The sequence below is a fragment of the Fringilla coelebs genome, assembly GCF_963513975.1.
Source record: "Fringilla coelebs genome assembly, chromosome: 11".
Taxonomy (NCBI): domain Eukaryota; kingdom Metazoa; phylum Chordata; class Aves; order Passeriformes; family Fringillidae; genus Fringilla; species Fringilla coelebs.
The window spans coordinates 12524709-12549599 of NC_140037.1; the positions used below are offsets into that span (position 1 = coordinate 12524709).

The 24891-nt window shown below is 40.6% G+C and overlaps 2 protein-coding genes across 3 annotated transcripts in view; one reads left to right on the forward strand and one right to left on the reverse strand.

Annotated features, from left to right (window-relative positions):
• The window catches only part of AMMECR1 (AMMECR nuclear protein 1), a gene marked incomplete at its 5' end in the record, with an annotated part of 96273 nt that extends 90676 nt beyond the window's left edge, over positions 1 to 5597 (forward strand). The window contains one exon of the mRNA XM_084213032.1: positions 1218 to 5597. Coding sequence (XP_084069158.1) covers positions 1218 to 1332 — 115 coding nt within the window. The 3' untranslated portion in view covers positions 1333 to 5597. The remainder of the gene's footprint in view (positions 1 to 1217) is intronic.
• Positions 5598 to 7625: 2028 nt separating this feature from the next.
• The window catches only part of TMEM164 (transmembrane protein 164), a 34767-nt gene continuing 17501 nt past the window's right edge, over positions 7626 to 24891 (reverse strand). For both annotated transcript variants that reach the window (XM_084212849.1, XM_084212850.1), the window contains 3 exons: positions 22672 to 22750; positions 13611 to 13711; positions 7626 to 13198 (listed from right to left, as the gene is read on the reverse strand). In XM_084212849.1, the coding sequence (XP_084068975.1) occupies positions 12992 to 13198; positions 13611 to 13711; positions 22672 to 22750 (387 nt within the window). In that variant the 3' untranslated portion in view covers positions 7626 to 12991. The remainder of the gene's footprint in view (positions 13199 to 13610; positions 13712 to 22671; positions 22751 to 24891) is intronic.

Below are 24891 nucleotides of genomic sequence, written 5' to 3' on the forward strand. Positions count from 1 at the left end.
TGCTTTCTCTGCAAGGCCCAGCAGCCACTTGTGCCTTGTGTTCCTCATTAGAAGACAATACTGATGCAGATGTATTCAGAATATTTGTTGTCAGGACCTGGATTTTGCTTTTAGTTACAAGGAGTTGGGCAGTGTTCTTGTGGGACCATTCTTCATTATTTTTCAACTGACTTGGGAGGCAGGAGAGGTCCCAGTCAAGTGGAAGGTGGCAATGTTGTTCCATTTGGAAGAAGTGGATCCTTGCTGTTACAGGCCTGCTGGTCTCACTGCAGTGCCTGGTAAAATGAGTTTGGTACCTCTCTGTGAGGACATCAGACTCTAGAGTGTGATGAGAGGAAAGTGACCAGAAATGGTGAAAGGTCTCAAGGGCAAGAGGCAAGAGGAGTAGCTGAGGTCATATGTTTTGGTCAGTTTGGAGAGGGCTGAGAAAGAACTCACTGGGCTCTACAGGTTCTTTGAGGGAGGCAGTGGAACAGAGCTGCTTATCTCCTCTTCCCGGGACCAGCAATAGAATGTGAGGGAAGGGAATGAAACTGCCTCAGGGGAAGTTCAGGCTGGACATTAGGAAAATATTCTTTACTGAGAAGGTAGTCAGGCACTGGAACAAGCTGTCCAGGGTCATGGCATCAAGCCTGTTGGAGGCCAGGGGGTGTCTGAACAATGCTTTTCACCATATGGTTTAGCTTTAGGTAGTTGCGTGAGGAGTAGAGAGTTGGACTCGATGTCCATGATGGGTCCCTTCCAACTGGAGATATTCTGTGATTCTAGTCTAAAAAGAATGTAACTATATTTAATGTAGCTGGGATAATTTTAAAAGCAGAATTTGGCAGACAGTTGATGCTGATTGTTTAAAAACAGCCCAAAAATCTGTAGTGCTTGTTTATGGTTTTTCCTACTATATTTTTGTAGAGGGTTGGCTGAAGCTACAGGACATTCTCTATTCCCTCTACCTCAACCAACACAGTAGCCAACCATTTTTAACAATTCTGTTTGCTTAAAGTATTTTTTCATAAGCAGTTATGTTGTGATTTGCCACATAATTCAAGAAATGACTCTGACATTTGTGGCAGTTCCCTTGTGCAGCTGAAGTCAGTCTTATTCCCAGCATCAGAAGTACAGAGCTCTTGCCACTAAACAAACCAACAGTGCAGCATTTCTGGTGCTACTTGCAGCTTCCTGGTAACAGTTCCTGAACTGGCCTCTCTGCTCTTTGCCAGGTACCGCAGTGAGAAGATGACGATGAGCTACACAGAGTACCTTGCCCATCGTCAGCACCATCACTTCCAGAATGGTATTGGGCACCCCCTTCCACCATACAACCATTATTCCTGACAATGAGCCGCATGACCAGTCACTGGACCTCTCTGCAGACCTCTTCCCAGGAGACCCTGCCCCTTCTTGGTCTAGCTATCTCTATTACTGTACCATTTTATGATGATAGTTTCCGTTGCCATGTTGAGGCTCCTTAGTTGGTTCAGCTCATCATGGCAACGGGAGGGAAAACTGCATTACTACAAAGATCCCATACCTTTTTATTATTGATTCACTGCAGATTTTTTTGCAGCATATACCCTTGGGTTTTTTATGAAAATCTAAATTTCTACTTCATTAATATTGAATTATATCAATCAAGGCTTTCTGTAACTGTGGATGGAAGGAAGAGTTTAAGGATTGCAGTTAGGGATGCTTTGCTTAGCAAAAAAGCATTCATGGCTTTTGCATTAATGGGTGTGATAGGGAATGACACATATCAGATTCAGGTATTGAAGTAGACAGTGAATTGCATTTTCATAACATTCTTAATGACGTTGTGTGTACAATATCTCACCTTCACAGTAAAGATTCCATGTAGCTCTGTACAGGATCTCCAGATCCAGCACAAACAGCTGGAGCACCAAGGCTGACATGCAAAATGCTTTTTTGGGATGAAGAGAAGCAGCTCATGTACAGCGAGAGGTGATGCTAACATGGCAGCATTTTCAGAATCAAGTGGCCTAAATGATTTGGGCACAATCCAGTCCAGGACCCTTTTGTGTCCCATCCTGTGCTGGGAATCACAGGCAGCCCAGGCCTGTCAGGAGTAGTCACGAGAATGCATTTGTAATGAGACGATGCCTTTCTGATGACTCAAATTAGGAGTGACATTTGTGTCCTAAAAACAGATTGGTGAGTAGCAGATATCATATTAGGAAGGAAATGGATTTAGATTTTAGTGCCTTTGACTATAACATAACTATATACTTATATATAAAATTCATAGAAAACATATACTCCAGACATTTTAGCAAACCCTGTTGAGGCTGCTCTGGCATCAGGGTTTTGGACACTTTTTTTTCTCTTTAAAGTGAAATTTACTTTTTATTATTATTATTAGCAAACTTATTTTGGAAAAGAGAAATCCCTGTTTTGTTCTTCATTTGCTTTTGAACTTAGCAAATTTTATCAAGTCTTGAATAGTTGTTGGATCAAGTTAACTTTTGTTTAATAAAAGAAAAAAAAGACTCTTGTGAGAGAGCCAGGACAAGTATGCCATAATGTTACATGTTTTCATCTATTGCAGGAATAGTGCTTGAGAGCTGTAAGTACTGTGTAATAATTCTGATACCCCTCCACACGGTAGAAGAAAGAAAACCGATTGGAACTTTTTCCTGCTGTAAAAATAGGATTTAATAAAAGGTATGTGTGGTCTGTTTGCAAGGCCAGTCGATGGCAGGAGCTCACTGCTTCCTCCTGTGCCTGCAGAACTCCCACTGCTGCCTGTTGCAGCACAGGCTGCCTGTTACAGAAAAAACCTTCCTAATCTGAGTGAGTAAACCACAGTAAGCAGAAATTCCAGTTACTTTGAATAATGAATGTTTGTAAATACATAGATATATAAAAATCAAATAGATAAATTTCAGTTTAAAAAAAAAAAGGATTAACTGTAAAAGTGTTTCAGTAGGGTTTCAGAGTCGGATAAGGATAAATTATGCTCATCCCTTATGTGAGGTTAGGTCTGCCACGTAATTTGTATGGAGGTTCTTGTAGAAGGTCTTTGCTATTCCTTCATCCACAGCATTTATGTCCAAATATTACCATTTTCAGTTGCGATGCCTTAATTTTTAAGCAGAGGGCCTGAAATTTCAGGAGCCAAGAGATGCCAGCCAGAAGCTGCAAAAATGAGTAGATGTTTATACAGAGGCTATTTTGGATGATACTGTTGTCTTGTTTCTACTTGGGGAACACTTTTAGATTAATTAGTCTTCAAGTGGAAATGTGAACAAGTGGCTACCTGATAGAGTTGTGTTGGTTTTTTTTCTTGCCCTTATAGGGAACCTGAGCACAAACTGAATCATTCTGCTGCGAAAAAAAGTCATCCAACCCCATCTTTATCTGTCATCTCGTTACAGCTCGCTCATGCTTCTGCATGAGCTCATTGTTAGAAGTTTTTTAAAAAGATCTATTATATATAAAAATATATATGTATTGAAAGGTGCTAATCAACCTCAAGAAGGTCACGTGACTGGTCATGCGGATCTAAAATCATATCAGATTTTTTAAGAAATCTTCGATATATGCAGATGTTATACAAAATTTCTTACCAGTGTAATAATGATATACTGATGAATAAACAATCCTGCAGGATTTTAAGGACAAGGTCAGCAATACTTCCCACCATGGCTTGGGGGAGAAAAGGATAGTTTTGTCTCCTTTTTGTATACAGCATAATGCACAATGCATTTTTGTCTATCTCTTAGTAGCTGTTGCTTAAAAATATAGTTCAAGGGTGTTATACAAACTGTAAAGGTGTGCTTTTGAACTGAGCTCATGCCAGACCCTTCTGGACCAGAGTTTTGTATCACTAATTTAAAAACTGTTACAGAGTCTGTGGTCAATCAGATTGTATGAATTTTTTTTTAAGATTGGAATAATCAGTCTACCTACAGTGTTTCTAGGGCACCTACCTCCTCAGCACACTGTGCTGAACTGCTGCAGATTGTTTCTCTGTAATTGTGGGATTCTTTGTACCAAACGTGCAGCTCACTGTGACATGCACTGGCACAGAATAGGTCTGTTTGCTTAAAGCTAATCAGCAATTGCTCTCACAAATGTCATTCCCTCGTAGTTACATTTAGTAGCTTTAGCTGTATTGTTGGGGTTAGCTGCAGATTTGGTTTTCATTTGGGGTACTTTATAGAAAGTAAGGTACAACCAAGTAGCTTATTTCACTGTTTGTTAAGTTGAAATGCTGATTTTTATTTTTTTTTTAAATGAGCACTACTCAGTTTGCCTTATTCCATCGAAGAGATTGTTGGGTTTTTTTTTTTCATTCTCTTGCCTAATGTTCCTAAAAACTCTGTTCTGTAAACTGAGTTAGACAACCAAACCATAGACTTGACACGAAGCTGTTACTCGGTGATGCTTCAAGTGTCCTTCCCGCTGCCATCCCAGCGGATGCTGCTCCGGCAGGGGTGGACGCTCCGGTCCTGACCTCAGCCCCGCTCTGGAACCAAGGTGGGCACAGCCCTGGCACACCTGGAGTTTGTATATGGACCTCTACTTGTCTTCAACTGTGCGGGTTTTTAAAACTGTTGTCTGGAGTAGGTTACATCTCTTATGTGTGTTAGATCAAACCAAAGAAGCCTCCAGCCATGCCCAAATGCTGCTCCTAAAGCCTGCCTTCCAGTCCTTACAAAATCCCTGCAGGATTAAATGTGTTAACTTTTTTATTTTTGTACAGTTTCTAACTGATTTTTGCTAGTGATGTTAATTGAATTAAGTTTATTTGGGGAGTCTGAGTATCTCCTCCATTTAAATAAACTGGTGACTTTCATTTTATGTTAAAAAAAAAAGTAAAAAAAAAAAAAAAAAAAAAAAAAGAGAAACCCAAAGTGTGCCTTTTTAAGGGTTTCTGGTTACATTTATTCTTAAGACCAGCAATGATTCTTTATATACAAAGATATGTTTTCCTCATTTTTTATTACTGTTAAAGAAAAAAAATAAAAAAGAAAAACTTCTTTCTTTGCTCTGGACTCAGTAATTGCGCTGGTACATAAACGCACTGAGAAAACAAACTTTTGTTTGAAACTTTTGTAACAACTTATGACTGTTTTTGTATATCAAAGTTGATTCTTTTCAAGATATTTGGATCTAGTTTCTAAGTTATTTTAGTGTTTTATATGTTACAAAAAAAAAAAAAAAAACAAAAAAAAACCAAACTCTACTTTAAATTGTTCACCAGCATCTTGAGTTATCTTCAATGCCATGGTGACACACAGTGGGCTTAGAGCTACCTGGAGTAGCTTGTAAGGCCTTGGTCTTTTCCTTCCTTCCTTAGCAACTCAATTGATTACAGTAATATCACAGATTACCTGAACCCCCTTCTTCTATAACTAGATCCTTCTTCCTTCCACATTTAATTGCTATTAGTGTGAAGAAACTGTTGAAATGGGCATTTTAATATAAGTACGGCTTAAAAAGAGAAAAATGAGGAAAAAGAAAAAAAAATGCTAGAAGGTTATCTGTGGGTCTGTGAGATATGGCTGTGGAAAGATATTGTAGTAGTTTTAACACTATTGTTATTACCTTTTAAATCATTTACCCAATAAAATAAGGAAAAAGAATCACCATTTCTTTTTATGTTTCTCTGCTTAACTGTGTGGCTTGGTCAGTGTTTTTATTGAAGCATTTGTACCTGGTGTTAATGTCAAAGGCTGATGGTGTTTTAGAAATATTTTCCTGTCTTGTCTGCTGTAGGAACAAACTGGGGACAGGTACGTGCAGCTTTCACTGAACGCTCCCAGTGAAATCACCATTTATATCAGCTACATCACTTATTTGTCTCAGTATATTCATCAGTATTTACATCAATTGCCAGTTCAGTTTTATACTTCTTGTCTAACTTTACACATGGAATTCTGTCCAGGCCTGAGCTCCCTCCTGTGAGGCAGAAATGCTTTTGAAGCAAAACTTCTTTGCAGAAGCAATTATACCGGTGTCAGCAACATAGCACTGGTACCCCTTAACAGCCAGACTGTTCAACAGAACGCTGTGCCAACGTTTATTGAAGAATCTCTGTCAAAGCAACAGTAAAGCTGATGCCAAAACTGAGCTGGATGGAGAACTTTGGTCCCTCAGCCAAATTCTTGGGGCACTGAGACACTTTCTACTGAGTCTGAGTTAAAGGGAGCATATTTCCTCTGTAGGATAATTCCTAAGACAAAGCATTCCATCTCCCTGGAACTCAGCTCTGAGTTTAGAGGGGCTTTGTTTGCCTCATGCTGTATTAAAAGCTCTTCTGGCTCCAGCTGCAGTGCCTTTGAAAGCAGAGCAATAGAATCCATGTAACCTTTGGATGTTGAAGTCTGATGCAGCCATTCCTTCACTTGCTCTGAAGCTTTGATTTAGGAGATAGCAAACATCTGAAGGGAAACCTGCCTGGGTAAATACTAAACCAGTGATGGAAGCTTGGCTCACAGATTTGGTAAAATTTAGTGTAAAACCTACACTAAACCTAATCTGAAACCCTCAGGCCATTGAAAGGCAGAGCTAGTTAGCACTTATTACAGTGAGTTTCCACTCTTCTCACTGCTTTAGCTCTCCAATTCCCATGCTGTAAAAATCAAACTAAGGCAATAGCATTAAGGGTCTTTCAGATGTAGAAACTTGCTTATTCTTACATATTTGTTGGTATTAAACAATAAAAGGTTGATTTCCAATTAGTTATAGAGGGCTGCTGACAGTAATCAGCAGTGCCTGCAATGGGAAATTGCTTGCTTGGTTCAACTCAGGCTGCCATACAGGACTTCACACTGGATTTCTGCTTAAGCTGTTTCATCAGTCTTTATATTCTTCAGACAAATTAAGCTGGAAAATTGATTCTTTTCCCCAGCCACATGAAAAATTGAATCCTCTGCAATGGATATATAATAACACAAGGTGGGCACATCCAGTATGTTCTTTTTCCAAGAGCAGTATTTGCCAAGAACTGCACTCAAGGCAATAACCTGCTTGTCTGAGATGTACTGGGTCACAAGAATACATTTAACTACGCTGCAATCATGTTTATTACAGCCAGAAGCATTTGCAAAGTACATTAAAACTACTTTGCCATCCTGTGATGTGGGGCTGAGTGCAGTCCTACAGCTGCTACAGCAGCTTTCTGAACAAAGGTGTGAGCTGAAAACTTCTGTGCATGTTCTCCCATCTTCTGCTAAAGTGAAATGGGAATTACAGGACATTTCTTCACTGTTCCTACCCCAGCTTGGGCAGCCTGGAAAAAGCATCCTTGTGCTGGAACAGTTCCCTGAGCTCTGCACCTGAAAGACACGGACAGGTCCTATTTAAACAGTGATTAAAGGATTTATACCCTGCAGTGAGCTCTGCCAGTAAACTGCTGTTGACTGACAGGTAGCAGGCAAAAGTCAGACTGAACTGCTTAGAATTCCAGAAATCCCAGTACCCATTGTTCTCCCAGGAACTGCTGTGTGCAAGGTTGACAACATCAGATTCAGGCAGAAGCCTCCATCTTCTTACCTGATTTATAAAGAGCTAACAGTACATGCCTCTGTGATTCTTACCTAGTTATAAAAAGTCCTAAGCAAGACAGACTCAGACCTGGCACAATTAGAATGATAACAAAACCATCCAGTATCCAGTAAAATGCATTTATTTGTTTTAATTCCGAGGTTTAACAACTATTTGCCCAGTGATCTGGACTTGGGGCACAACAACAAAAAAGCCCACCAGAGCAAAATACAAAAACAAGTACACAAATTACCCCTCATTTGTAAATGTTACCTCATAACCAAAGTTTAGCACATTAAAAAGTTTACAAAATTTGTAACACTCTTACAAATTATTCAGAACTAACAGCATATAAGGCAGTTGAGCCCATCCACATCCATCCTTGCCCTTTCCAACCTATTCTGTGCCTGGATAATGCCATGCTGGGACTGGAGTGTGGGGTAAGCAGCCCTGCATGTTCCTGCAGGCCCCCTGGTGCTCCAGGCCAGCCCCTGGCACAGGGTGGTCAGGGAGAGTGGGGTGTGCTCACTGCTCTGCCTGCTGTGTCCTCTGCAGCATTGGGATAATGACTCAGGAAATGCAGAAATAGTTTTTAAAAGTACAAAATTGACCCTGAAGAAAAATAAAATTATTTATAAAACAACTTGGCTTTGACTAAGTTACACCAACAGCTGCAAGAGAGATTTACAGCAATATCACTTGAAGTACAAGGTCACAAAAGTCAACAGATTTGTTATGAGTCCTGTCACTGTAGAACTGAAAACACCAAAGCTGATCTGTCTGCCTGCACAAACCTCCCACCAGGGCTGACATACACCCTCTTCCTGGGTTTTGGCTTTTTCAGAGCTTTGTTAACTATAAGGATGAATTTAATTCCTAAGAATCCACCTAGAGTGAAACAATTGTCACACTGAAGAAAACACCAGAACTCTATTTTCCATTAGCTATGGATTCATAGAAAACAAATGCTTCTGGTTTAGATGCAAGACTTAGGATGTAAAAGTACAGTCAGTTAACAGTTGCAAGTTGCAATTTCTGAAAAATACAATTGAACTTAATAAAATTATCTCAAATATACAGAAATATCAAAACTCTGTGGCCAGAAACAGAAACCTACTGTTAGGTACTCTCTGACCTCAGGGTTTGACTGGACTGCAAATGGACTGACTTTTCCTCAAGCACACATAAGTTTTGCTTAGGGCAGCATCTTTGAACTAAGAAGCTGAACCAAAACCAGCTCCAGGTGTGTGTTCATAGACTGTGGCTTTTCATCAATTTACAAACATATGGGCAAGAGCTATTTGTTTGCACCTTTCAAAAGAAGCGATGCAAATTCTTTGGTGCTTAAAAGAGGAAGTTGAACAAATAGATCCAGCTCAGACAGTGTCTGAATCCCTGGAAAAAGAGCCCTGCAGGGATCCTGGACAGCTGAAGCCATGGCACAAGGTGGTGGGGGCAGAAACATTACTGGTTTGGAGAGCTACTTACTCCAAGGCTGCATAAACAAGCCCATCAGTAAACAGGCTTATTAGAGCTAATAATGCTGCATTCATGGGTACACTTGGAGGGAAATGCAGCCAGTGGCAGCTGGAGTAATGAGTTTGTTTCTTTTGAAATGCCTACAATACTACCACTTGGAGGGCTCTGTTCAGACCCCTTAACCCATACCAGCATCTCTGAAGGCCAGGCAGTGGCACTGCACAAGAATTTTTTGGGGTATTCTGGCCAGCAAATGAAGTTGCTCTGGGGTGAGATTTTACACTCTGCTTCAGCTGCTGCTGCTGGGAACAGGGGTCTGGCTGAGCAGCCCCACTGCCACTGCTGCTGAAATTCCCTGCCATGACACATTTGGGCACATTTGACCAGGAGGCCCAGGACAGCCCTTTCAATTGCATTGCACCACAGCACTATAAAATCGCATCACCAGATACTGGGCAACAGCTTCAAGTTATCTTCACATGGACTGAGTGTGTAACACCCCAGGAGAGAATGCAATTGCCTCCCAAGAACAGCAGTAGAGTTTTGTGCTTTCATTTCCAGCATCAATAAGCATAAAGCAACCAAAGAAATCTGTATATGTAACTGCCTATACAATAAACCATTCAGGGAAAAGAATAATCAGCCTCTGCCAGGGAAAACAAGTAAGTGCTATAGAGATGAAGTACTCTGCTTTCCCATTTCCTGCACATATGACAAACTCTGGCTAATGCATATTCCCAGCAGATACCAGAGATGGGTGAGGAATGAAGGATGTGAAGTTCCATGACAATTGCTTCAGAAGTTTTTTCCTTTTCTGCTCCCATTCTGACCTGTCCTTCCCCTTCTGTGGAGCCTGTCTCAGATACACTGATGCAGTTTTGAGTGGTGGGTCACCATAAATCAACAAAGTGCTAAAAGCCTTCAAAGAAGGGCATGGGGAAGGAAGGAATAACTAAGTTTTGGGCCTGTCACTACAGGAAAGACACTGAGGCTCTGGAGCACATCCAAAACAAAGCATTAGAGCTGAGGAAGGGTCTGGAGCACACATCTAAGGAATGGCTGAGGGTTTAGCCTGGGGAAAAGGAGGCTCAGGGTGGACCTTGTCACTCTGCAACTGCCTGAAGGGAGGATGGGGGTCAGCCTCTTGTCCCGGGAAATAAGCAACATGACAAGAGGAAACAGCCTCGAGTGGCACCAGGGAAGGTTTAAATTGGACTTTAGGAAAAATTTCTTCCCCAGAAGGGTTATCAAGCCTTGAACAGGCTGCAGTGGAGTCACCAACCCTGGAGGGGTTTAAAAGACCTGTAGGTGTGGCACCTGGGGATAAGGGTTAGTGGTGGGCTCAGCAGTGCTGGGTGAATGCTTGGTTTGATGAACTCACAGGTTTTCTCTAACCTAAATGATTCTGTTCTAACTCAGCCAGCCTCAGTGATTGTGCACAACAACAAAGAAGCAACTGCTTATGTTCAAAAGGTGAAGGTTGCACTGCCTGCCTTCCCAACCTGACTCCAGCTGCACCAATTTGATTCCTTCACTGCAGCTCCAGTACTTCTAAAATCCTTACTGAGTGCAGTAGTTGGTAACCTCTCTTTTTTTGCCTTGTTCAGTGAGACATTTTCTCAGCTTAAATTGGTACAAAAGATTCAACAAGGTCCAGAACGTGCCCACACAAGGTTTAGAAGGACACTACAAGTGCCCCACTGGCTCTGATGAGCAGCTCCATCAGCAAACTCCATGTGGTGAAATTACACCTTGAATTTCTGTGTGACTTTAAACAACTGGAGCAGCATAAGAGGGAAAAGCACTGGTGGGCTCAGTGACCACCAGGGAGGGAGGCAACCACCAGGGCAGGGGCAACCACTCCCAGCAGCTCTGCACCAGGAATCCCTTTCCACTGCCCAGGGATGGCCCTGTCAGCTCTGTTCACATTCCTGCTACTGAATTTTAAGTCAGCCAGAAGAGCTCATAAATTCTGCTTTCCAAGCACAGAGCCTGCACTGAGCGAGACACCTGAGCTCATTTAAATGCTCCTGCAGTTTTAATTGACCAGAGGCAGTCAATGGTGGCAAACAGCAGCTGCTTTTTATACTTGTTTGGAATGCCCTGAAGCAGATGATTACAGATAGGAAATGCTATAGTTTAAAAAAGGAAAAAAGAAAAGGCTCCTAAAGTGTTTCCAGTAACTACAGTATCCTGACAGGAAAAAAAAGGGAAGATGCTAAAAAAAAGGCAATTAAAAAACCAAAAAACCAAAACAAAAAAATACAAACAAACCCCCCAGAAACCATAAGTTAATCAAATAAAGCAAATAATAATGCTAAATAGTATTTGCAAAATTTGTCTTAATTCCTTCTATTGTAATGCTAACACCAGCTGTATATGCCTGAGGGATAGTTTAGGTACATGCTGCATGTTCGCAAGTTGTGAGCACACAGTATATTTTATATATACACACACACATACAGCAAGGCATGGAAGAATGCCAGAAACCAATTTGTAAATCAGAATATTGGACAATGTATTTCTGATTGAGGTGTACTTTTTTAATCATATGGAGTAAAAATATTTGAAGTAGCCACTTGTTCCCTCACAAAATAATTTTTTTTCTTTTTTAAAGAAAAAAAAAAAGTCAATTTACTTTTGCTTCCTGAGGTATAAACATCTGTACCTTAACTTCAGCACATACCTTGAGGTGATCCAGCTGGAGGAGGTATGATGGTTTTGGTTTATCTTACAAGTCACAGCTTTGACAACACAATTAATCCACAAATTCCCCCAAACTTCTGTACAAGAAAAATCTGCAGGCCTGAAACACAACAGTCTGCATAATGGACTCACAATTCTGGAAGAATACAGTAAGAATTTTCTATCTTTCTGCTCAATGATTTCTCCTCCTGCAAAATTTGAGCAGGTACATGCAGTTGATCATTCTGCATCTACATCCTGTTCTCCAAAAGACATGTTGATGAGCCATGCTACTCAACTGCCCTTTGCAGTAGAGGCCTGCACTGATTTGACATTCCTTTTTATACCTGTATTTTAAAATCAATACACATGATATAGCAGAGCTGTAGGGAGAGAACAGTTTCATTTGGTTTCTTCACCAACCAGTCTGGTCAGTGAGGATCAGCACAGATGAAGCAGGAATGTTTCAAAAGCTACTAAGTATAAAAAAAACCCCTGATGTTTATATTGGACTTGATGTCTCCACTCCTTCTCCAGTATAAGGTAAGTGAAAAAAACCCATTTTGTTGTAAGTCAGGACAGAACAGTGGATGTCTTATCATGGCCTATACATAACAGGGTCTTTTGAAATTATTTCAACATTCTTTTTTTCCCCTCATCAAAATAAAAGCATCTCCAAAGCATCATGATGGGGCTTCACTAGATAGGTACTTATCCACTGCAGCTTAGAAATTTAGTCGTTGATTAATTTGTTTTAATGAGTTATTGTTCCCCAACATTTTCAACCAGCTTTAAGAAAAAACAGTAGAACCTCACTGTTTTGCACTTCTGATTGGAAGATTAAGTGTGCATGATTTCCTGTGACCATTTTGGAACATTCAAGCTTTAAGAGTTAAGCCAGGTGATGCAGTCCAGCATGTTGGTTCACATTAGTGGAGTGCTACAATTCAGCATTATTTCCTGTCCTAGAAGTGTACAATTCTTTAATGGAAAATGAGTCAAAACGAGGTAACACTGCCACTCTCTTTGCTGGAATGTGGACAGGTCCTGGCCTGATTTTAAATGGTGGCTTAGCAAGATTCTACTGTAATCTATACAAAATGTATAAAACATGAACCTTCCCCAGAATAAGGCCACTAATTTTGCCATTGGCAATAGGCAGTGAGAAACAGCAGGTAAAAAAAACCTCACTTCGTTACAGAGGTGTTTTTGAGGCAAAAAACTGTGGGAAGAAGTATAAAGACATTGTAGTCTCATCCCCCCCTCTTTCTTTTCCAGTATATCTCTGCTTCCTGTATGAACTACTCTGTGGGGAGAAATTTCAGTCTATTTTCTTAGCTGGGAGTCTAAGCAAGTCCATGCTCCATTTGAGGGTGGGAGCAGCACTGTGAAACAACAGGATTATGAGCTTCCCATGAGTCATGGTCATGACAGTCTGATGTCCAGATGCCCAGATTCGGTACCAGGGCCCATAAAAAGGATCTGAGATGGCTGGGCACAACATGTTGTTCAAATTCACTTCTGTAACCTGAGGAATCAACAATAAATTTATCAATTAACAATATTTCTATCTTGCACTGATTCACCTTAAAACAGTGAAAATTTAGAGAATTACCATAATAATCAAAAATGTTCAGATGACACACATTTGCTCAACACAAGTAGGGCAGCTTTCAGAAATAAAGCAGATGCAAATTTCATTGTGTATTTAATAAATGGATTTATGCAGGTACATAACCAATCTATGAACTATTTTACCTGTACTTGCAAGATATAAGATACAAATGCTCGTTAGAACATGCAATTTGCGTACCAGTAGCCTTATCAAAAATTTGCATGCCAGTAGTCTTATCCATGTAGACCTGGACACTCAAACTACTCACTGTTTTTACTCTGAATGTACTTGCAGGCTATCCATTTATTAACCTGGGTTTACTTACCAATCCCAGGATCTGCAAGATGCTAAAATGATAGACAAACATAAACCCCGTGGATAAAAGAGCCCACCAGAAATTGCAGAGCGGTTCAGGGGTGTAGATACCTTGAAAAGAAAGGAATACATTAATGTTCAGCTGCACTGCTGTGCCCACCACACTTTCAATGAATAATCCTCTCTCTCCTAGATGGCAGGACATCTGGCTTGAGCTGATAACCTCCTCAATACCATTATAGTAATTAATATTTGAGAGCTTTATTCCTTACCTGAAGCATCCTGATCAGCTTCTTCCCTCCTCCTTGTCCATCAGTGAGATGTACAATATGTTACCTCACTAAGTCTATTTTTCACCAACAATGATTTTTATTTCATTCTTCCTTCTACCCCAGAAGTAATAAATGCTGTAATGGTGTACAATGAATCTTCAAAAAATCAGGTTATTTATACTTGAAACACCTGCTTCTTGCAGGGATTATGATTTCAGCGTGCACAGAACTGACTTAGCCAGCAGCAGGTCTTGCACAGCCTTTATTAGAGCACAGCTTAATTGTAATTTCCTAATTTTATGGTTAACAACTATTAAAAAGGAACTTGCACCAATAATGCCAAGGAACAGAAAAGCTGTATCAGGTGGTCAATCCATTAATGACAGGCTGTGCTTTTAAATGAAAGCTGCTGTGGGGATATTTTCAGATAGACACTACAAGCAGTTTTCTAATCAGTAGATATCACAGATACTGTAAAATACTTTTTCCCTTCAAATGAAGGAGCAGATATATTATTCCAACCTTTCTCTATTATTCCAACCCTCTCAAAACCAGGCTTTACTGACAAAACACAATGTTCCCTGATCTAGAATGTACCAAGGGAATCAGATTTAATAAAAGTACTCATAGATACAAGACTATCTTGGGAATTAAATATTCAAATTTCATATGGGAAGAACAAAACCAGTTTACAGAGTTCTCTAAACTCTTACTAGCAGACATGAAAATTGCACTGTAAGATATGTGGGAAAATATTATTTTCGTTATGACTTTAATAACAGCCTCAGAACACGAAGGAAAGATGCACAATGTCATGCTGTTTGGCTGCTGTAAGAGTTTCAGAGGATTATAAAAATACACTGGCAATTTTTATCTGCCTTTATCTGCTCTCTGATCCATTAGATATTATTAAATACTGGAACATGTATCCAGTCCTCAAAGGACAGCTTAAAGCACAGAGTGCAATATTGATACTGGCCCTGGCTAGCCAGCACACTCAGTAATTACCAGGGAGTAAAGAAACACTTCAGCATGCACTGTACAAGGCTACTGGAAACTTGAAAAACTCCACATGCAGGGCAGCTACCACAGCACCCACCAGACGACACACCTGTGTGTGGCATCCTGTGGAGATAAATACAAGTAACTGCTGTGACCACATCACTGTTTAATGCTTCATCCCAGCTCAGGTTTAAGGTCTCTAGAGCTATGCTTCCTCAAGCTCTGTAGCCCTTTCAAAATTATTTTCTGTATAGTTTCCTTCCATAATTTGTGCCCATCATACCAATTCAAATTGATTTTGCAGTAGCTATCTGAAATAAGTTCAATTAAATAGCATTTTGTGAGTGCTATACATTCTAAATCACCTACAAGCTGTTGTCTAAAACTGCACATCCACTCCCAAGAACACAAGTGCTGTGCTGCTGCTGGCACAGGCTAAGACTGCAGATGTGTGTGAGTACCAGCAGCACACCTGCACCCCACACACCCCTCCTGGTTCTAAGGAAGAGGCAGCAGCAGGGTCGTCACCCCAGGTACCTCTGCACAGCAGGGTCAGTGAGCAGGCAGGGGCCTGGGGAGCCCATGACACATTTGGGCACAGGAGCTACTCGGAAAGCACAGAGCAGCTTGTAAGGTCTCTTATGCAGTGGGAAGGTGAAGGCCAGAAGTGTCTGAACAAAGGTAAAAGAGAACTCTACAGGAATCAGAGTTCTGCAGGTAAAGGGAAAAAATTCCCAACAGTAATTCTTGGGATGCACTTGGCAAGTGTGAGCTAAGAGCTGGCATCCTATTTAGGAAACAGTACAGAAGTCTTGACTTAGACAGCAATGAGATTCATTAAACTCCATGGCCTGAAAACATCAGATAGGTGACACCACCTTGAATATGGTTTTTCATTACAGAGAGAAGAGGAGGAGGAGGAATGAGCCTTGGTGTCAGAGTGCAGGAGATCACGGCTCTATTTTTGGCTGCATCAACTTTAGGTGACCTGGTCAAGCTTTACAGAAACTCTTTGTACTCCCTCCTCTGCTGGAAAGAAAACACTGCTTGACTTGCAAAATTTATTTATATTGTCCTTGCAGTTTTAGGTGCATGTTTAACCTAGATACAAAACACAACATGAAATTTAAATAAGGTATCAAAGCAGCTCCCGGGAACTGGCTGAGCAGTGCTAATCCAAATTAGGTTTCTGTTGGCAGCTGCCTGTGTTATTTCAAAAGTATTTGACAAAGCCTGGTGAGTCTAAAGGGGTGAGCACCCAGGAGCTAAAATACAGACACCTCTATATCCAGGTGCTTACAGGGCAGGTAAGGTATAAATACCAATACAGGCAAGTGACCCCAGCTATAAAATGAGACTGGAGGGAGACAGCAGTCATTAGAAGACTAAGGAAATTGCACAAGATGACAATACAGATCCATGGTGCAATTTGGCTTTGAACTCAGGTTTCTAATGTCAAGCTTCAGTCTAATCAGGGAATGGTATTTCAGAGGTCCCTTAGCAGAGCTGTTCAGGTTCCCCCGACAAGGAATTTCCCTCTGCTACATCCTTGCTCTGTTGCAAAATTTTTAAAAAAAAATGCATCAGCAACTTTCACTCTCGACAGATTTTTGGTCTTGCTTCCTACTAAAAATATCCCTCCTCATTAGACTTTGGAATCCTGAAAATAATGCTGTGATTTTCAGCAGTGGCACTATTTGGACATCAAATGACAAAAAGGAAACATTGACCTCCACACAAAAACATCTTGGAGCACTCTAGATTCCACAGTGTGCTTTGGGAAATTAATTTTAAATTCATACCTAGGATATTTTCTGTACATTTCTCATTATACAAATATCCACTATAGATTTTATTACTCTACAGCCCTGCTATTCAATGGATTGCTGTTTAATGAAGCAGTGTGGTCTATTTTCCATAGTACAGATTGTTAAAAGAAAAACACAAACAGGAAAATTGAGAGCCAGCTGAGTGGCTGTTTGAAGGGCCTGTGTTGGCTTTGGCAAAAGCTACTTGCTGCTTGCATAGGAAATCAATTTCAATAGGTGGGAGCAGAGAGTTTCACTCTCTGTTTATGAAGGATCATGGGCAGTTCTTATACATTAAGCACTTACAGAAATTTAGTCCAAGTACCAGTCTGGCACTGATCTCATTTCCAAAATCACTCACTCCCCAGACAGCTGAGACCATTCCCAGCTGGGGCCATCTAGGTAGGATGCATGTTTGCTCCTGTTTAAATTGCACTTCATTACTTCAGTAGCATTGATACAAAGGATTCCATATAGACGGAAGAGTTTGGGGTTCTTCATCTGTTTCTAAACAAGACTTTGTTGACCTTGAATATGCCAAGTTGATCATTTTGCCATCTAGGAAATGAAAGCATGGCTTTAAAAAAATAAAGATCAACAAAGAGATGCCATTTTTTTATACTGTTCCATCCCCACAATGTGCTAGTTCAAATGTTCTTATGAACTAATATTTTTATTTAAAATTCTCAATACATAGGCTTCTGAAAATCTGAATACAACTTAATAAAAAGCAATACTCCTTTGTGTTTCTGTGAAAACATAATGCAGGAGAAAATTACTCCTCTGTTTGAATTAGAGAATTAGAATCTAAATATAGTACAAATTTTTAATTTAGTACGGTTTAAAATAATCTCTTTAATGTCTTGCTTTTGTTCCCACTACATTTGATAGAGCTTTATGAGTTTTCCAGGGCTGTACACTCTTTCAGTTGTCTTACAATTTTAAGTAGACCTGCTTAACCCAAAACTCAGAGCAACTATTACAATTCTTTCATTTTCAAGCTTACAAAAATATGCCAGCAAATTATTTTCCTTTTATTTCCCTTGATCAGAGGGTTAATTCCAGTTGAGTGGCCTATTGAGCTAGCCTAGAGAGAAAACTTGCTTTCCAAGGGAAAACAGGAAAAAAAATGTTTTCAAGAGGATGATCCTGAAATCCATGTTTCCCCTACAGCTGTTCTGACTCCATGTGTAGGTTTCAAACTAGTGCCTTATGCCAGGAGGTTTCTGTTTCCCCTCAGTGCCAGCTATTCTCATCAGAACCAGCTCAAACAGAGCTCCTACAGTACCTGCTTCTCTCAGGAATCATTTTTTATAGTCCATAAAGCAGCAGCAGTAGCTCTTCCTCTACCTCCATGTAATAGCAGTTCTTCCAGACACTGGCACCTGCCCTTCTAGATTTCTCCATCTCCTGGAGAGATATTTCATTTTTCAAACTAACTCTAACTACCCAGTGCATAAAGCTCAGAGGGTCAAAGGACAGGGACACATCTCCTCCTTTTCTTCCTCTCTCTTAAATCATCAAACAAGATTATCCTCAAATATTCAAGCTACAGGAGAGGCTGCAGCCTGAGCCTGCAGCCAGAGTAACAGCACACAGAGCTACCCTGCTTCTCAAGGTGCCATGGCACAAGCACAGCTCAACAGCAAACCACATGTTTATGTCTAATACAGGGCATTCAGCAGGTAGAGAAATCTGGAATAGAATATGGAATTGCTAGAAGCAGAGTAGGGAAATAACATGCAAGAGTCAATAGGCCTCTAAGTAATTCAGTTTCAGCAAAAGAGCTGTATCACACATTATCAAGTATTTCAATGAAGATCAAGATGGACTAGATTTATGACTGCCTAAGTATATCTAAATATGAAGTGATATTTCTCTGGGATTACTACTAAAGGTATATAATAATGCCTGCTTAATAACTCCTTTAGAAAGCTAAAGAAAGAATTAGATAAAGGCATGGAAGTGTCACAAAGTGGGAAAGTGGCTGACAGAGGGTGCAAGAGCTAAAAAAAGATCTTTAAATATGGTCCTAACAGCCAACAGAAAACACAACTTGAGTGTTTTAATTGCACTTTCCTAATTTACAACCAAAGGAAAAATGATCCTTTCATCTGTCCTTGGTATCTGTGTGCTGCATCTTCCAGCGAGCCCAGGCTGTGCGGAGGTCAGAGCGCGGCCCGCTGAGGGAGCTGCGGCCCTGGCTGCTCCTGCCCAGCTGCTGAGCACAACAGAGGCACCATCCGTGAGAAGGGAGAAAAGGCAAATAAAATCAACAACTTCAACTGACCGTGTGACAATGCCACAGAGCTTCTCTACCGATGCCACCTTCGAAGACACATCAGCAAAGATCAAGGCTCAAGGCTTTGGGACTTGAGTCAGACACTGGCTCTTCTCTGCTTATAAAGATACAGCACTTGCCTGAGATGAAAATTCTACTTCTATTCCCCGCAGACAACTCATTTATTTAGCGGCAAATCGGCTCTTTAGACACACGGGGGCAGCGCACAGGGCTGCCCGGCCCTCGCAAGGCCACCCCGGCCCGGCCGGGCTCACCAAGGGCATTTCCTGCGGCCCGCGCCCGGAGCTGCGCTCCCTCACGGCGCCGGGCACAGCGCCGCCTGCCGGCCGAGCCGAGCGCCGGGCCTGCCGCAGCTGCCGGACGGACCGGCCGACAGACCGGCCCGGAGCTGCAGGACAGACCCCCTGTCCGACAGACTTCCAGCATCGCTCCCTGCAGCCACAGAATCCCAAACACCTCAACGCCAACAGCCTCTTCTACCTACTGGAATTACTAACTCAAATAACACTGGGGATATCAAAACACAGGGCAGATTATCTCCTGAGTTCTAGGGAGCTGCTACAAATTCACTCTTATTTCAATCTGCTGTGGAATAATGTAATTTAGAATACTGTTTGATCACTGCACTAAGGAAGTAACACTTCCGCCTTGATTAACTTTCAATATGATTTGATGGTCTGAAATAAGGCACACACCTGACCTTGTCAAATCCATTGCAAAACCTAACCAAACAAGCTTAACAGTCAGAAACAAGAGTCATCATCATCAGTCTCTAAACCTGATGTAGTGCAAGCTAGATTTCTTTTTGTTATCTTAATACACAGGTTAAGAACTTAGCTGTCCTGACCCCACTGAAGGTCTCTCAGAGTCTCACTCCTAAGGACAAGAGAAAACAGCGACCTGCAAGGTCTGGTCCAACTGCTCCAGCAGTTTCTGGAATGCTGTGTCCTGCTCAGATGAATACTGCAATTTTGGGAGGCAGGTGACACAAGGTGAGATTCATCCAGTAAAATTAGAGTGCCAACTGCAGATACACTTTATGTAAGAACTGACTTGAGGTAGGAATCTTGTGTGCTGGCTTGTTACATCCACACTACATCTATTTTACATGAGAGCCTCTTACTGCTGCCAAGAAAGATGAGCCATGGTGTAAAAGCATTTAATTTGTCTAGCCTGGCATGCATGCTATGCATACATGCATATATGCACTTAGAAAGAAAATATGTTAAGAAAGGGAAGTATGGAAATTTATATTCAGTCAGTACAGAGAGGAGTGAGACGGAGGGAGGGAAGAGGAGTTTTTAATCCCCAGAAGGGATCCATGTCCTTGAGCTTCAGTGAGTTCACTGTGCAACATTCAACACTGAGTTCCAAACACCTCTCTCATCCATGTGCTGCTGAGTAAACGCCCCCTCTTACAGGGTCAGGAAAGACATGAAGGTTGCCAGTGCAGCATGACCAGTCTGCACCACTGTAATAAGTAGCAGGAAAAGACAAATAAATTATTACAGCCCTTGCTTACTGTCACCAGTTTCCTTTCAAAGAGGAAAAACTTCAGCAGGCAGCTGGATGCACGTGCATGGCTGGTGCAATACCTGATTAGGGTATTGCAAGCAAACTTGAGAGTGTAGTTCTCTATAGCTTGAGGCTCAAATCCACTCTGCTTCAGGTGTTCTGCTCACCCTATCTTTGAGAAACATTTGGATCCTATCAAGGTCACCAGTAATATAGGCAGATTCCAAATAAAACTGAAGTAGTATATTTTTCCAAATACAATCCATTTCTTTTCATTTTTCTCAATTTTCTACCCTTTGATTACTTCTTTCAATCATAATCCACAGATTCACTGATGGAAATTTCTATTTACAATACTGAAATCAAGCTGCATCCTGATCAATGTCAGTGATGGAAAAGCAATTTTTACAAGATACAGAACTCAGGACAAAGGCCCATGTGACCTACTCAGAAGATACTTAAACAGTGGTGCTAGTAAATGACAAAATTAACATTAACAAATATTTTTAGGCCACATAATGGATCGTTTTTAGTGGAAAAATTATGTCACCTGTGGCAGGAGTTCATGGGTCTTTTGTTAATTACAGCCAGTCAGGTGACAAGGAGCCAAGTGGATAAGAAATGGAGCAGTTATTAGTTAAACAGCAATCTCAATTGACAGGTTCAGCCAATAAAGTTCTTTAAGCAATTTTACTGCCATCACATGAACATTAGATGGCAGCAAATACCTGTACATAAATGCAGGGCAGGCATTCAGAATAATGAGCCAGGGTGACAGCTGTCCAACATCAAACCCTTCACACTGCAAATCCAGCTCTTGGCAGTCCCAGGTCCCGAAGAACACTGAGAATCTCTACTTCAAAACAAGCAAAAAGCCAAACCAAACCACCAAAAGTGCTCTTAAAAGAGCACATCAAGCATCATCCAAAGCAAAGCCTTTTTAAAATAAAGGACTGTCTTAAAGTGACCTCAGATGGGAACTCCAAGGCCACCAAGTGATTTATTGACATCTCAAGAGCTTTGTCACTACCTACAGTTCACTCCATGGCTGCTTACATTTTCTGCCCCCTCCTCCTCACCCTCCTTCTGCAAAGATGATGAGTTTGTGTAACTCCTACAACTACCCTGCACTTTGGCAGTATTTGCCTGAATTTTAGGCTGTCATGGGTGGATTAAAATTAAATCATGGATGGCATATTTCCCTGATAAAAGAAAGAAACAGAATAATTTTTTTAAGTACAAGAATTCACTTTTCCTTTGAATAATTTTTCTTAGTTTCACTCAGCAGGTCACAGTGCAATCAGGTCACTGCAACACAAAGGTTACAGTGAAAGAGGGTGAACAATTGGAAGTGACCACTGGTATAAGACACAATGGATTCAGCAGGATGGAAGAGCCTGACTGCATCCCATTGCTTGGTATCACATCCTCAGGGCTTTCATTAAAGGCTACTGAACATGTGGATCACAAATGATCATATTTTATTTCCTGGATGGAACAATCCAGCTCTGCTAGAAAATGCATGCCTCTGCTAGAGGCATGTCAGCACTAGAGGGGGGCAGAGCACCACACCAGCTGAATGTATAGTGCATTCCCTTTGAGGATCCACAACTGGAAAAATCCCTGGCCAGGGAAACAATTTAGGATTCCCAGACTTATGAATTATTATGGCATAAGTGAATGGAAGACAGCAATATTGTTAGAAGGGATAATAAGCAATCTAGTTCATTTCACTGATACATGTCACTACATTCCACTGGAGCTTCAGAACTTCTGGGATTTATCTAGACAACTAATTTTTTTTCTTGGCTCATTTTGAGCTCCAGTATTTCTCAGGAGACATTCAAGTAGGTAAAAATCTTAAAAATACATCCCACCAACAACTGAGAATATCGCAAGATGGCAGAGATGCTGCTCAAGAAGACAATGCACATTGTGCAAATGCATTCTAAATATCCTTTCAGGCAAAAGACCATTTTTTAAAATTTTTGTTTAGTGCCTGATACAACTCATTACCAACATTAGAACACTAGAACATCAGGAACTATTAATTAAAAACAGAGAAAATTGGTTTTAAAAGGGCGAGAATAAAACTGGTGGTATCCAGTAAAAGCACAGTGTTTGCATTCCATAGGACCAGCCCAATCCATAGGGAGTAAACTGCCTACCTACCTCCTTTGTGCAGCAGATAGATGGGCACAACATAGAGCATCACATGCTGGATGTAATAAATCTCTGTTTCAAATGGAAGCTGTGGAATAAGGAAAATATTTGTAAGTATTTTTCATTGCTAACAACCAAGTTCCAAGGAACAATTCTCTTTCTAACCCATGACAATGCTTTCAGTTCAGTTATTTTATCACCTATGTATAACTACAAACATTAATGGCCAGTGCCTTGAAAGTGCAGCTGACTGTAGCCATTCCATCCCCCTTAACACAAAGACAGCACTTCCAGTAGGTAATTCCCAAAATTAGCCAGAAGCACAACAAAGGAGGAGTAACATAAGGTGGTTCTTTCCCTTTCTTTGCTAGCATGAATTACCAATAACAATGCAAATCACTCAAATAATTAAATCAAATTATGCACACCCCCACAATATAGAAGTCTTTTTAGAAAGAAAAGATACTTGCCACCTTGTGAGAGAACTCCATAAATGAGGTCTTTTCTATATAAAAGTATATAAGTATATATATACAAGTAATATAAGAGGAGGCCTTTGCAAAAAAGTCAAAAGACCTGATTTATAGCAACCTGCATGCATGTACAGACCTGCTAAGCTTGACCAAACATAAATTAAAATATAAAATGACCAGTCATTTATTGGTTTTAAAGACAAGTTGCAGAATTATCTGTACACAAGTTACCAGTTAATAGTGAATCAGGTATTTCTCACCTGCTACCAAATTTTGAGAAATTACAATTAGTCATTTGTGTGTTTATTTGAATTAGTGTAACTTCTCTTCTAAGAAGTCAGACACCTAAAATAATACTAAAAATAACTTCAACCGTATCTCTGTGTTTGAGCCTCCTAATCCAGACCCAACTACTTCTAGTTCTTTATCACTTAGAAAAGGGTGTATTTGAAAGTTACTCCCATATATAAGTATCTTATCCTATATCTATTTATTACACTAAAGCAGCACATTTAAAACTGAACAATAGAAAACATCCAAAAATTGAGAATTCAGCTTTTTACTGCACCTGACTTACAGAGCTGAAAAGCGACACTTGCATTATTTTTCTGAATTGAAAATTGGACAATATGACAAGTATGAAATCTCATGGGAATAATGAAAAACCTTGGTTCAAATGCAGACTCATTCTGTCATTTTCCAGCCAGAAGAATTCAGACACAGGACCTACCACTGTAGCTTGTGTGTTGGTAAGCAGGGAGTGGGGAGAAAAGCCTTCCTTTTCTATGACTCTTCTGAGACACTGAAGTCACAGCCTTGAAACTGAAACATTACAGAAATTTCTACATCAACAGAAGAGAGGTTGAAAGAGAGTTTGATTTTCTTCCTAACCAGTAGTCAAATAGTTGGTAAATAACACAGTAATCTTTTAAATTCAACTACAATTCTTATATCCTATTTTGAACGTAGAAGATTCTAAAATCAACAACTGGACTTTGCTAGTCCTGGCATTCGCCCACTGGGCACTGTGTGTGTCCTGATGGCAACCTCCAAGGTGGTCAGCCAGCGCCTGTAGGGACTAAGCTAAACCAACCCTCCCATACAATCTGTTGGGTTATTTCAGTCCAAGTATTCTGTACCAAAACAAACATGGTAACTATGCAAAAGCAAGAACTTCATGAAAATTGTGAGGTTTCCTAAATCTGAATCTTTCCTACTGTCCTTCATTGAACAAGACAGAGAGCAAAGTGAGGGAATGAGAATTATTTGAGATAGGGCTAAAGCAGTGATCCTAACTGGAGAAAAAACTGTACCTCTCCCACTTCAGAAACAATTGCTCCTGATATAAACACCACAACATGAGGCACTCACTCCTGCCAAGGAGCATTCTCCATTTATCTGTGGTGTCAAAAGGGCTTCTACAGCCGTGGAGTTGTGAGGATGTGTTACACAAACACTGTGCTGGGACACTCCTGAGAACAGAGTAACAGTTGTTATGCTGCAGTAGTGTTGACAGTATTTTTTTGTGTGTAAAACAAAACTTCTTTTTCCCACTGTAAAAGACGGCTTGTTCTAAAGCCGGGCTGATTCTGCAAGTGCATTTCCTGCTATAGAGCTGCAGAGTTGCTGTACAACCAAGCACTCAAGTTGTACAGCCAGGCTACAACAAACACAAAAAGCAAACTGTACTGAGCAACTAACTCACCTGTATCTTATGCCTTGCCTATAAACAGTTTTATCAATAAAGGACTCACTC